At 40.9% G+C, this 15,402-nt stretch overlaps 1 protein-coding gene across 1 annotated transcript; it reads left to right on the top strand.

Moving 5' to 3' along the window:
• Positions 1-5,410: 5,410 nt before the first annotated feature.
• Positions 5,411-15,246, top strand: atg9a (ATG9 autophagy related 9 homolog A (S. cerevisiae)). The gene is made up of 20 exons (XM_037486711.2): positions 5,411-5,599; positions 5,852-5,907; positions 6,767-6,918; positions 7,035-7,078; positions 7,233-7,297; positions 7,395-7,544; positions 7,732-7,873; positions 7,957-8,097; positions 8,226-8,346; positions 8,909-9,084; positions 9,177-9,299; positions 9,532-9,719; positions 10,671-10,824; positions 11,420-11,599; positions 11,737-11,949; positions 12,048-12,274; positions 12,488-12,605; positions 12,727-12,997; positions 13,436-13,569; positions 13,664-15,246. Exons 3-20 carry the CDS (start codon positions 6,816-6,818, stop codon positions 13,670-13,672), a joined length of 2,559 nt encoding a protein of 852 aa, XP_037342608.2. The 5' UTR covers positions 5,411-5,599; positions 5,852-5,907; positions 6,767-6,815; the 3' UTR covers positions 13,673-15,246.
• The last annotated feature ends 156 nt before the right edge of the window (positions 15,247-15,402 follow it).

Here is a 15,402-nt window from a genome sequence, read left to right as displayed (position 1 = left end):
GGGGGCAGTGAGGGGGCTTCTGTATGTCTGAAAGTGGTATTTAATGTGCCCCCCACCCTCATCAGAGAGACATTTCAAAAGCTTCAGCCTCACCAACGCTGTCTGTTGGCGTAAACGCACACACAATCACTCAGGAAATGAAACCCGATCTTTATAATCTTTAATATGAAGTGGCTCTAAAGTTTGAAAGACTGTCTTGAACGGGAGGAGTGGTACATAAACATAAACCAGAAACCCTGTGTCCTGTTGGTCACCAAACCCTCCATTTACCGACCACCAGATCTACAAAAAATCAGTCGACATTCTAAAAGTGGCAATGTAAATAAACTGGTTCAGTTCATACAACCCCTTATGGATGCAGACCTATACAGTGTGTTATGTTTAATGATCTGTTACAGTACTGTTTACTGAATGTATAATATATAGCACAAGCCTTGTAAGATATTCTGATGTTACATTGAAAGAGAATTGTTAGAGACCAAAGTTACTGTAAATGTTTAGTAAAATTCACAAAAAACAAATACCATTGCCGTTTGGTGCATTAAGGCACCACAACAAGGTTGTTAACTCACGACTAATAAAGATTATAGCATTAGCATTTCGATTCGGTGGCCTGCAGCAGCACACACAAATTCACACGTTTCTTTATATTTAGCTGCTATACTACTGCTCTGAATCTCTTACAGTTGCACTCTTAATAAAGATAAGTTCACTATAAACGTACCTTTTCATGTTGTCCGCACTAAACCCCACCCGGCTGGGACTCCAGGATGTACACGACAAATGCACTATATCAAAGTCAATAGCTGCCAAATTCAACAGACACATATTTGCAAGTGGAAGGCAGAAGAAGCTGTGATGACAAAAGGCCTAAAAGCCATTCGATCCCACTCATCTAACAATCATATACACAGTGTATCGGAAAAACACACACACGCATATGCATTGAAACAAACATTTAAATACACCGACATCTGAAAGTCAGAGCTGTTCAATTCTCGTTACTATGACAACAGCAGGACTGTGTGACCCACAGCAGTGAATTGTGGGGTAGATTTTGTTCCCCACGATTCAAAAGGCCAAAAGCGGAAACTCTGCTTACTCATCTGACCACACCTCTCTGTCCCTCTCTCTCACCCTCCTTTGACGCCTCCTTCTCCTCTGACTGTTACACCCAATATGCGCGAAGTGTGCGTCGTGGACAAATCATCAATACATATACAGCTGCTCTCGTTCTCCGAGTGAAACGCGAGAGGATTATTGAAGAGCTGGCTGCTGAGTACGTTCACATCTATGGAAATGATAAACAACGCTTACATACAAAAGCGTGACATTCAGCACGTGTATGTGGTAACTGGTGCAGGAGCAATATGCATCACTCACAGTCACAGCCAAGTTATAAATCCACAGCATCCATAAATCTTTCCTCACTTATTAACCTATGCCACTTTCAGTCCCCCCCTCCTCTGTCACTGGACGCCCTCCCTGCAGACACATCTGTTTATGGCGGTCTGAGAGGACACGCTGAATCAAAGGCATGCAGAGAAACTGTGAGAAACGCGTTGATCTTCAACCAAGGCCCGGAGGCTATATTTCAACAAGCTCTCTTTCGAACGGTCCCAGAGATACAAAGATGCCTTGTTTGGCTTTATATACTTATACTTGTTTTATGTAATAACGTGCCCTATATTTAATTAAATATACATCGAAGATTGTATCTTAAACATGATCAAATATTGCAATCTATTATACAACAAGAAATAGAACAACAAAAACTCCAGCAGCTTTATGAAACCTTTTTTTCATTTATCTACATGAAGGTTTGTGACGTGGTGCTCAGTGACACACAGAGACACATCAACTCTCACATTAAAACTCCTGAGGAAATGTTATATGAAGCAGATGAGGTTACTTAGTCTCTAATTGAATTGAATATGAGTTACTCAATCGTAAACTTATGCCAGCGGGGGCCAAACACTTCTGTTTGCAACAGTACGTTTATTCATTAGTCACTAATTTCCTCAACCCACTGAATTAAAAAATTAAAGCCCCAACACTTTTATATTACATTTAAAGAAAGCTTACCCAGTAGTCCAGTTATGGATGCAGTATCAAACCCTGCGTTGGTTGTCAGAGAACAGATTATGTTCCAAAAAGAAAAAAAGAGTTAGACGAGAAGAGCAATAACACACAATGTTTTTTGCAGTGAATATGAAGATGGTTAGCTTAGCACAGCATGAAAATGAGAGAGGGTCAATCTCCTCGTCTAACTCTCCACAAGAAAACCGACAGTGGTGGCTGGTCAGTAGAGGGCAATGAGGCGTCGGCCTACTCGGAGCGCTCCCAAAAAAAGATAACAAAAGAGAATATTAAATTACAATTTTTTTTTATCTGAACAAAATGGACTCAGCGAACTAAAAAGAAACCAATAGTTGACTTTTCACAAACTGTAGAGTTGGACTGTACACAAAAGGAGTGAGAAACGAGAATCCTTTCCCACACAGCATCTTCCGCTTACTAGCACTCACCAACGGGAGCATAGAGCAAACATTGCAAGGTCAATTTACAATCCTTAGTATTTGTGCTGTTTTTTTCCCTATCCGGAACCAAACCCATGACCTTGAACCTATGTCTCAAGTGCGCATGCGTAATGAGGCCACGGAGCAGGCAGCCGCCAAACACCTGAGAAGAAGGGTCGTACGATACATCACTGTATTTTACAGTCCAAATTCCTTATGACAGAAAGTCTCACAGAGAGAGACATATTGTGTTCAGGGTCTTCTGGAAATAAACACAAATAAATAAACAAATAAACAAACAATAAATGTGCTGTTTAATGATTTTACACCTGTATCTCCCACAATTATTTTTACTGACAGTAAGACGAGGCAAGAAGGTAACTTTACATCTACATCTGCAGCTGTACACTAGAGGGCGTCCTGGAGCACTGGTTTCTAATTGACAACAGAGAAACCACTTTAAAGACTTCACAACAGCTTTGATAAACACTTTTCGGGAATATTTTAAGATGCAGATACAGGTATAGAATACACGGGTTACAGCAAACTGGCTGAACTGTAAATGATTTATGATCTTTAGCTGGTTGGAAAAAAGAAATAAAAGAGAATTTTTACTCGCAGCTCTGCCCTGGTTGCTTTGAGGTAGAGATGCTCAACATCGGCCTCTCCAGCTCCTCATCTTCATCCCTCTCTGTGATGTAAACAGATGCCAATGAGAACATCATCAAATGAACACCTTCTGGAATGATAAAGTGCATCTCCTATGATAGTGTGTACCCTGTCAGACTTTCAGCAGGAGCAGAGGAGGTCTGTGTGGTCAGCCAGGCGCCAGAGGGAGGAGGAAGATACACCTGGAGTTTGTGCATCTTTGTACCTGGAGCACAGCTCTTCTTCAGGATGAAGGGGGCAGAGCCGCCGTGCCAGCTGTCCCAGATCTCTCGCCATGGAAGCAGGACAAGTGTATGGAAGTCTGAAGTGACTTCCCAGGAAAAGCCTCTTCATTTTATAAGTAGAAGTCTTGCATTCAAATGACTTATTTAAACAAAGTCTATTGAAAAGCATCAATATAAACTTTAAGGACCAAAAGTCACGACTAAAAGTAGTGTTCAAGCTATAATTCGTGGAGTATGTATTGTTGCTTCTTTCATAGACAGAGGGATACATATGGCAAAATACATATGGCTATCAATCCTTCCATGTGTATCAACATTTGCAGGTGGCATATTTCAGAGACCCATATTGCTAGTATGTTATATAAAATAAGGGGTTTTAGGAGACTCCACGTTTAGTAGTAGCACTTAAGACTAAAGGGCATTTTTTTAGGCTGTTTGATCAGTGTCCAGTATTTCAACCTGTGTAAATTGTTTGTTCATTTGTTTGTATAGATCCCATTCCTGCTGAGTTACGTTAGCATGGGTGCAAACCTAGGAAGGAGCTTGATCTGATTATATAGAGAGATGACCTCATGCTTATTCCCTTTTCCCTGCTCCCCTCCCCAGCACCCCCTTCTGCCACACCCCAGCCCTTGCTATCGCAGCACATCCCATGGCAGCATGACAGCATGTCCAAATTAGCTGTCAATGCAACCCTGTAATTCCCAAAAGACTATGCGGTAATTTAATCAGATGGCTATAGCCTATGGCAGAGCACTATCATGCTCACACACACATACAAACACAATGGAACAGAATCACATCATACAACACAAATTATTCATAGTTAGTGACACAACCAAGAATTAAACAGTAAATTTAGATTCAACATTAAAACAAAAGAAACAGAGAAATGAACTCTAACTCTATTTTTAGATCTTAAAATTCCCAACTATCCTATTTTGAAATGTTCTATAATATGTCAATGTACTCGATTGCGTTTATTTTTTGTCTAACAGAGGCGAGAAATTCATTATTATTTTTACATTTCAGTTACTGTTTGTGCTTTATCAGTTGTGACATACTTTTCAACTGGATTAAACTGAATGAAGCCTAATCCCACTCAGAACAGATTAAATTATCCAGATCTCTATAATTACTGGATTACACAGACTCCCCCCTGCCTTTAGATACCCCTGGCTCCTTTTTAAATAATCTTACCCCACACACACACACACACACACACAAGACAAACAGACAGAAACACTATCAGAACTAGTTACATGATGGAGAAAAAATAAAGGAGAGAGGAGGAATGAGAAAGAAACTGAAAAATGTATTGTAGCGGTGAAAAAAGAGACATCGCCGAAAGAGCTGACAACTTGTCTTATTGGCAACATGAATGACTTTGTGTGCAATGCTTATTTGTTTGTGTGTTTGTCTGTCGTCCTGTTTTTGTCTATTGTGGCATATGTGTGTGAAAACCACACTTCTGTCTGGGGAGACTGAAGAATTAAATTGTCATTAACCTAATTAAATGCAAAGGTCCACACACACACATACACAGTGATATGTAGAAGTGAGACTAACACATTTAACAAAATATTCATCGCAGCAGAGAAAATTTTCAAAACTGTTTAATCAAGCAGTGAAATTGAAACTAGCACACATATTATCCAGCTTTTTGGATGCATTTTTTAAATGTTGAAAAGTTAAAACTATGTAATAACCGGATATGTCCCACTTGTTTTTAATGTAAATAGAATGCTTATACAGCAGCATTTCCAAGAGTGCACTTGCAGTATGAGAGTACCTCTGACCCTACTGTAGTACCACCTAAAATGACCAGGCGGTGGTAGTAAACACCGATTTAATTAAACAGTAACTAGGGAGCTCGTCGTGGAGGCTCCTCTTTGTATAATAAGGCGTGTCGGTCCTACGGAACCCAACAGCCCGCCTCTTACCACCTCTGATTGGCTGTTTCTCTTCAATCCTTTTTCTGATTGGATAACGTCACTGTCCGTCATCGTTGACAGACGACACGGCTAGCTGTTTCAAAAATGAAACTGGCTCGTGTGTGACTCCTATATTTCAAAGGCAACCGAGAGGAAAACGAAAGCAAGACGGGTGTTAACTTGTTAAAACAATACAATTAATTCCCGCGTTTGACTGTTAGGTCTGACACAGCGGAGGTGGAGGAATCCAGCGGTACGTACTCGGTGACATATCTGTGTGAGAGGGTGGCAGGCCTTTGCTGTCAAACCACCACAACAACAACACCTGAATCGGTTCTCATTCTTCGTACTTTAACGTGTCTCGTATTTCCTGTTGTAAAAACAACCACACGACGGTCTTTTTGTTTATCTCGTTAGGATTTATCCTCGCGCTGGACTCTAGTGCTTCGTACGTTATGGTGCCAGAGAAGACTAAAGAACATGTCTCTGTGTTTTTTTTTCACAGCTAGTTATGTTGAGTAAATACCAGATGTGGACGGGACGTACTGTACTGCAATGGAGGTAGGCTAATTCCTGAAACTTTACATACGTTACATACACCACAGCTCTGTTTTGAAACCGTGTATGTAGGTTAGAAGTGATCTGTGTGTGTTTCCACCTACAGTAACGAATCAGTAAGTGTGTAATGATGGTCCCTGATTAGTGGAGTAGTCAATGGGTTTAAGGACAGTCATCACACCTAAAGATGTCTTGGGTCGATTCAATCTTGATCAGTGTCTTTGGGAGCTTTTGTGGTATTGATATCCACCTGGATGCTTTTAGATCTATTTTGGTTGGTTAAAACTTCCCTTAAATAGTTGAGTTTAAATGAGGAGGGTAGCTGCAACACAAAGCATCTATAACAAGTTTGAGAAACACACAAGATGCTCATTTTAATTATACCAAAGAGAATGTTCTTGGACCATTGCCATTGACTTTCTAAGAACATCAGTCACAAAGAACTTTCTATGCCTATAGGGCACATTTTTATATATCTACCCCCTCCAAATCTAGTCTTGTGTGAATATGGTTCAGTTGCATTTGTAAGAGGAGCCTACCCTTCATCAAGAAGCCCTTTGTCCACACGAATTGTGCTGAAGGGTTGCTGCTCTGTAACTGATCCTCACCTCTGATCTGCCCTCTGACGGATCAGGTGTATTTTTTTTCCTTAAAGGATTACCATTCAGTCGTGAATAAATCAATCGAAATAACAAGGCCTCAAAAGAGGCTGTGGTCTGTAATACAAGCTTTCCGTAATATAGAGAGTAAGTGTCAAATGAGTTAATTGTAAACATATTTTAAGATGATTAAACCTTAATAACGTCTATTTCACTCCTTTCTGCCCTTTCCTCATTCCTCCCTGCCATTTTCTACACTGTAGTCTGTAGCAGTGGGCTCAGCTACTTGGTGAGACTGAAGCAACTGTGACTATGGCGCACTTTGACACAGAGTACCAGCGCCTGGAAGCGTCCTACAGCGACTCTCCCCCTGGAGAAGAGAACCCGCTGATGCATGTACCAGAGGGAGCCAAATGTATGAGACAAATCCTGCAATTATCACACTGAGAACCCCCCCCCCCTCTTTTTTTTTACACTGACGATGATGATTAACAACAACACTGATCCTAACTTTTAATACATTTTTTGCAGCCCAATGGCACCATATAGAAAACCTGGACCTGTTTTTCCAGAGAATATCCTTCAACATGGATTTGGCATGTATTCCTTATGTTTGGTCTCCTGAACAAACATGACGCATGAATTGTGCTTCTTTGATTCTGCATGGGAACATTTTTAACACAAACAGGGCCGATTTGTACATTTATAATATTCCTTAACATCAGTTACGTTTATAATCTGCACCAGAAGAATGGATTCACCTGTATGCTGCTGGGGGAGATCTTTGAGCTTGTGTATGTACCCTTCCCATCAAGAACTGTGTTTGTAAGGAGTTTGTATATGACAGAGCTTGATGTTGTATGTTCTCTCCTTCTCCCTTTCTTCATGCAGTCAACTGCTGTTTGTGGTTGGCTTCACGGTGTTCCTAGCTAACTGTGTGGACTATGACATACTCTTTGCCAACAAGTTTGTAAACCACACTGATTCATCTAAAGTCACGTTGCCTGATGCCTTCCTCCCAGTGGATGTGTGCAGTGCCCGGTGAGTGTGACACCCTCATTTGTTCGGATGGTTTCTTCTGCAAAGCAGCAGTGGTAGTAGTTTTATAGTTAGTGTGTAGTTGAGGATAGGGGGGATGATTGTGTTGGTGAAATAAGAACAATCAGACATTCTTGGTATTTTGATGTATACGTTTTTGAATTATAAAAGTTAATATCTTCTTCCACAGTATCCGAGATAATGCGTTTGTGATCTTCGTGTTAATCATCTCTGGGGTGTTTTGGCTACATCGCCTAATCAAATTCCTTTACAACGTCTGCTGCTACTGGGAGATACGAGCCTTCTACATTAATGCACTCAAGATGACCATGGTGAGACAGACTCAAACATTTGTTTTAAAAGAGATATTGAGTATTTAAATCCAATGTACCAACTGGCGCTTCTTTCTTTTCAGTCAGAGCTTCCCTATGCAACATGGCAGGAGGTTCAGGCCAGGATAGTGGAGATCCAGAAGGAGCACCAGATCTGTATCCATAAAAAGGAGCTGACGGAGCTCGACATTTACCACCGCATCCTCCGCTTTAAAAACTACATGGTTCGTCCCCTTTTGATGACAAGTTAACACGATGTTTGGATTCTGAACTATTTGTCTGATTCAGCTACCTGCACACAACGCAAAAGAGTGTGACCTCAAACCAAAACGTTCTTGTTTTACTTCTCAAGGTTGCCATGGTGAATAAATCACTCCTTCCTGTGCGATTTCGACTTCCTGGACTTGAGGAGTCTGTGTTCTACACCCGCGGTCTCAAATACAACTTTGAGCTCATCTTCTTTTGGGGGCCAGGTGCGTTCATGTTGGTGATGTGATTCATTTTATTTCTACATAAGGTTTTTGTCTTTCTATTGTATTGATAGTTGATTATTGACTTCAGAAGAAAGCAGACTTGTCCAGTCAAATAAATGTCTTGAAGTCTATCTGGACAGTAAATCGAACCGAAACACTGATGTTTATTTAAAAAGTCTCCGTCCAGACTTCATGTTTTCCAACAGGAGATCTTTGCTCATGTCCCCTTCTACAGGTGGGGGGTCTACTGAACCACTCACGGGGTCCTTACAGGAGATCTTTTATTCCAGCTGCAGTTAGATTTATTTTAATGAACACTCTAGATGTAGTTTTTAGGTTTGATGTCGTTCAATCATGGTTCATTTGGCACTGTGGACTGTTGATTATTGTCTCTATGAGTGGTTTGTTTTTTTGGTCGCAAACGAATTTCCCCACCGGGGATTAATAACGTTTTTTCAATATCATCAGGTCAAAGGAACCATTTGCATGCCCACACTGAGATATTTGCCTATTTGTCAAGGTTTCCAATTACAAAGGAACATCCTTTTGATTTGCTCTGTAGGCTCTCTGTTTGAGAACGAGTGGAGCCTTAAACCTGAGTACAAGAGAGGAGGTAACAGGCTTGAGCTGGCAAACAGGCTGGCCTCCCGTATCCTCTGGATTGGGATCGCCAACCTGCTGCTGTGTCCCGTCATTCTGGTGTGGCAGATCCTTTACGCCTTCTTTAGTTATACAGAGGTAAGCGCTTCACATCGACACATAAACCACATCCCTTATCTTTTCTCATTTACTGCTCTCTAGACAATAGTTTCTTGTGCCTTTGGACCTAGGTTATCAAGCGAGAACCTGGTTCTCTGGGAGCGAGATGCTGGTCTCTGTATGGTCGATGTTACCTGCGGCACTTTAATGAGCTGGATCATGAGCTCATGTCACGCCTCAGCAAAGGATACAAGGTCAGATAAGATGGTTGCTCATCTCCTGTGAACATTCAATGCTCCTTAGCTGCTTGTCCTGCGATGGTTTATTTTTGTATTTGTTTTTATGAATTAAAATGCATGTCAACAATATTATAGTTTAGTGTGAATATCATACTCCTATTACTTATACTGGTGCTTCTCATCAACTGCTTGTAAAGTTATTATTCATTTCCTCCGTTTTCTGTTCCTCTTCCTTCGTTTCCATCAGCCGGCATCCAAGTATATGAACTGTTTCCTCTCACCACTGCTGACGGTGGTTGCCAAAAATGTAGCGTTTTTTGCCGGGTCCCTTCTGGCTGTCCTCATCGCCCTGACCATCTATGATGAGGATGTTCTCTCAGTGGAACATGTTCTCTCATCGATCACACTGCTTGGAGTGTGTATCACAGTCTGCAGGTAGTGGATCAATGTCACCCAGTCAGTCTGTTGGCTTTTTTGATTCAACCCCAAAAAAACTACTCCAGAATTGATTGAATTCTTTTATTTAACCAAAGCAATTTATTTAACAGCCAAATTAATAATTTGATGATTTGTTGATGTAATCGAACAACAATTGTGGTTCAATGTGGAGGGGAAGTAGGGGGAAGAGATGGCAACTACAATAGTTAAAACATATTATAACATTCCTTGCCTTTGGGTATTTCCAAAGTCACTCTACAACTGATATGATATGGGAAACATATGAATTGGAATAATAGACAGAAATCTTCAACCATGTGGGAGATCAGGGTTGTTATCCATGATCCATTTCTTTATTGCCCTTTTAAAGCTACCTAGACATGTAATCCCTGTAATGCTCACATGCAGCTTATTCTTCTTTATAACAGCTGAGTATAAGAGGGTTTCCTTCAGTAAGCAGCCTCAACTAGTAGAAGTCTTTAATAGCTCTTGATCAGATACTAGTAAATAGTGTGTGTATGTATGTATGTATGTATGTATGTATGTATGTATGTATGTATGTATGTATGTATGTATGTATGTATGTATGTATGTATGTATGTATGTATGTATGTATGTATGTATGTATGTATGTATGTATGTATGTATGTATGTATGTATGTATGTATGTATGTATGTATGTATGTATGTATGTATGTATGTATGTATGTATGTATATATATATATATTAGTATAGTGTGTGTGTGTATACACATATACTTTTATTTATCTATTAAACAATTCAAGATATTCAAGAACCCATCACGCATTTCAAAGGTAGATTCTGAACTTTAGGATTATATATCAAGCACTTTGGCAGAAAATATCACAATATTTTTATTGTTTTTTACCATCTTAAGTTGTGAAACTTACATTATTTTCCACCAACTCTGTGTTTTGTCTTTTCAGATCCTTTATCCCTGATAAGCACATGGTTTTTTGCCCTGAGCAGCTGCTGAGGGTGATCCTGGCTCATATCCACTACATGCCTGACCACTGGCAGGGCAATGCACATAGATATGAGACTCGTGACCAGTTCTCGCAGCTCTTCCAGTACAAAGCAGTGAGTATGGATACTGAACTGTGAATAAATATCAAGAGCAAAGGGGAAGAAACTTAGCAAAACTGTGTTATTTACATGGTAACATTTAATAACATGATATTAGGTGTCATTGATCCACATAATGGATAGATGTAGTCCGATTATATACCGGTTTACGTTCCCCTGCTAGTGTGTAAAGTGGCTGTCTGGGAGAGTTATAAGTGCATTCAAGCCATCATTAATGTTATTACTAACATATGTACTGCTTCTACTTTGACACTCAAAAGGCCAATGCTTATTCTGTTGATATTGTCGATATATTTTCATAACCACTATTTATCTGGCGCTTCCTTGGGAGCTTCTAGTGAGTAGAACTAAAGATTTCTGCTTCACAAGAAGATGCAGCACAGCTTCTGTGGATCATAGTACACTTCCTGATTGTCAATCTTAAATGATGGGGTCAGTTCCTCAAGATTTTAATCAACACAAACGTGTCATTTTACATAGCACACTCAACCTATGAATTAGATGGTCAGCACTACTTTGATGTGGTTGATAATCCAAAAACGACAACCACAGTGTACAGCGTCAATTTTTTTCCTCTTTTTTCCTCAAGGTGTTCATTCTAGAGGAGCTGATAAGTCCAGTGGTGACTCCCATCATCCTGATCTTCTGCCTGAGGAGGAAGTCCCTGGAGATCATTGATTTCTTCAGGAACTTCACTGTGGAGGTAGTCGGGGTAGGAGACACATGTTCGTTTGCCCAGATGGACATCAGGCAGCATGGACACCCTGCGGTAAGGGACGGACACGTTAAGGGAAGCCACACAGATATACTGAAAGATACTAATGAAGACAAACTTGAAAATACTAAAATGACTTGTCTTTCAACTGTGGTATACGTGTTGCCTTACCCCTTCTCCTCCCTCTGCAGTGGATGTCTGCGGGGAAGACAGAGGCGTCTATCTATCAACAGGCAGAGGACGGGAAGACAGAATTGTCTCTGATGCACTTTGCCATCACCAACCCCCAGTGGCAGCCTCCACAGGAGACCACACACTTCATCAGCCAATTGAAGGAGCGAGTGCACAGAGAGGCCACAGGGGCCTCTTCTGACACACATCCACTCTCCCTGTCCGAGTCTGAGGTAAAGTGAGAAACCAAGATCCGTGCTTCAGTATCACAGTTGTCTGATGCAAGAATTTGAGTTACTCTCTTGTCTCTTGCCCTTTCTCTCTCTTGCAGCCAAGGAGCCTCGTTGCAAATCTTTTGGTGGGTCCCTCCACACTGACGTCCATTCATTTTGGGCACGATAGCTCTCTGACCAATCAAGCAGGCCTGAGTGATGGGGCATCTGCCTTACGCTCCCTCTCCCCAAATAGCGGTAGTCTTCACCTGAGAGGCAGCTTAAATGCAGCTCACAGGGCTTCGGGGAACACGTCAACAATGAGCAAAGCAATGGCAGGCTCTGGGTAAGTACATTCTCCTTCTTAATCATGCCCCAAATCCATTACATCTTGGGGCTACATCTGTCTGTACAACAATCTTAAAAGGGATTCGTTGTTTTAACCTTGTTCCAAGCTTAATTTATGATCAATACTCACTGTATGTTCTATCATCTTGTCATCCCTATCCCTGCCCTTCATAGCCACATTTTCTCATTTTTTTGCATTCTCTTTCCATAGAACGGATGCCCGGACCGTGAGCTCAGGCAGCAGTGCATGGGAGGGTCAACTCACCAGTTTGGTCCTGTCCGAGTACGCCTCCACTGAGATGAGCATCCATGCTCTTTACATGCATGAGGTAATTGTTATTGAAAAGAGAGCGTGTGTGGGGACCCAGTAGAGGACATCTGAATCATGAACAAAACTAAATTACATTTCTATTGCCACATTCATCCTTGTATGTCTTATCTTCCCTGTAGCTACACAAGCAGCAGTCCCATGGCGAGCTATCCCGTCACACATGGCACAGACAGGACAGTGACGAAAGCAGTGACAGCATCCCTGACGAAGTGAGGAGCGTACCCAACCCTCAACACAGACAATTACCCCGCTCGCACACCTTTCCTACCACAGTACCAAGTCCCAGTGCCATTCCCACGTCAGCCTCGTGCATCAGCAGTACCGCACTGGGCCAAGAGGGGGCATCATCACACAGCATAGGCCAGCAGCGTTTTGCTGACTCCACCAAGGGTAACTATGTTTTTGATTATCTCTCACTTTTGTGCCACTCAAAAAGACCATCATCCAAACATTCTTCTTAAGAGATTAAATTAATCCCATAATAAGAATACTGACCTTACTTTTCTGATATGGCCACAACAGTTCTTATTTCACTAACAGTAGTTTTATGAATGAAAACAAGTGAATACAGCAAATATGTCTTAAAAATATAGTACATTTAAGACATAGACATGAGATGACCAGAGGACCAGATTTAGCAAAGTATTGCAGTATGTAAGAAACAGAGTTTATTTATCTGAATACTTGCTAACATCCATCCACTATCAGAGGAATTCATGATTTGTTTAAATCAACTGAGGACAGTTGACAGCACAGTAGCCAATGTGGTGTCATTCATCTCTGGTGATTTTCAACTCTACTGTCTGTGTCCTGCGGTTTTCGGTGCAGGGGGGAAAGTAGTGAGGTCGGCCCGCGGTGTGCCCATGGGAGGGTGGGCAGAGGAGGGTCAGGCTGCACGACGACACCATGAGACACTACCAGAGGAGAGCTCAGAGGACGACATGCCACCGCACATACACAAGGTGAATGCCGTTTGTGTGTGATTGGAAGGGCGATGTTATTTTCCGTGATGACAATACAAATGAATAGTATATTTTTTCCCTCCTCTCACTTTAGATTACATAACCAAGTTATGCGAATGAGCATCAGCGTCCCCCACCACAGATATCCAGGCACACGTCCTCCACAAAAACGTTCAGGCCTTACCATCTGATCGGACACGTGTGGAGCTGAACGTATGCAAGAGCAGTGTGCCATGAAACCTACAAACACGTAACCGGAGAAATCCCCAATGAGACCCCCTTCTAAGATACTATATAACAGACTGCATGCCTAAATAGGCAAACAGGGTAAATATCTAAATTGTGACCTGAAGAGGACCTACAAGATCCAGTTGTTATATTATAGCCGGGCTATGCTCTTTTATAATGTCAGAAGATTACATGATGAAAGTGCATGTATTACTGGGATGTAAATTAACATGTGAACACTTCATCCTTTGCACTATTTCACTGTCGAAAACCCACAATGTAATCATAACAATCCAAATTGTTCTGTCTGTAAATTTCACTCTTACAAGTCAGATGGCTTTAGTACACAAGTAAAATTTGAAGAATGTGTGGTATATCTCTGACAATAACAGCATTCACCAAGATGTGTTGATAATGATGCTGGTACCAAGTTGACTTTTATTTTTTTGAATCTGTTATTGTACCTGTTGCGGGACCTGTGCTCTGTCTTTCAGCTGGCATTCCGCCTCTTTGCAAAACATATGAAGGCATCTAATAGTAACAAAACATTGACATTTTTGTAATAAGATTTTAACTGTGAGCGACTTGTTTCTTTCTTTCGACATGAATTGCATAACACAATTCATGTGAAGTCTGGCTCAGTTTGCACAGATTCTTGTTCAAAACATAATTGTACGGCGCAGCCTGCTTGTCATACATACTGTGCACTGTAGATAAATATCATCAGGTGACTTCACACAACAATCATTCAGCATATTTAATTGATCAAATGTACACAATTAAAAGGCCAACATGTTGCAATGTGTATGTATCCATACGTGTTTTATGAAAAACAAACTAATTGGTTGCTACAACAGATCTTACCAGACAGACACGATGCTATTTTTTACCATTCATTATTTTTCAACAGACTTGCGAAAGGGCGCAGCAGAAAGACAAGGCTACTTTGAGCATGTATATTGACTTCTGTCCCATACAAAATGCCCTCTAGCACAAGTGCATGACCACCATAACCACATTCTTCTAAAAAGTTATTATTCATCCCCAAGAAGAATGACCATCCTCCACTTCCTGTTGATCAACAGCACGACTTTCTCCCATTCTCCTGTCATTAGGCCACAATTAGTCAAAAGAAGAATTATGCAGGTTAATCATCTATTAATGGAGAGGGTGTCGCTTAACTAGGATTATTTGTTTTTTGGATGTTTTCGTATGTATGTACAGTATATTTTAATTATTTTATTTATCAAAGGGATGTGCCATGATGATTGACCGTTGTCAATAAAGGTTTGGTTTTGTGGTTGGGTATAAAGATGTATGTTAATATGGTAAAGTATCCATTGCTTCAGTGCACTAATGTTTGATTGACGTGATATATATTTTTTTATACATATTTCCGAATACAATTTTGTAGATCTGTAAATTCCTCCATTAAAGACAAGGTAATGATGCAATGCTACATTATTTTGTGTGTAGGAGCAACTACCAAGACAAACTAACACGGATAGAAACTTTATTGAGGTGCCTGTGACATAGGACTTCCATGGTTCATGTCGGAAGTAAATAGCTGAGTTAAGGAAATGATCCCCTCCTCTTGACCACAAA

Source organism: Pungitius pungitius, chromosome 14 (assembly GCF_949316345.1).
Source record: "Pungitius pungitius chromosome 14, fPunPun2.1, whole genome shotgun sequence".
NCBI lineage: Eukaryota > Metazoa > Chordata > Actinopteri > Perciformes > Gasterosteidae > Pungitius > Pungitius pungitius.
Note: the sequence above shows the minus strand (reverse complement) of the source record. Positions and strands in the feature narration are given on the sequence as shown.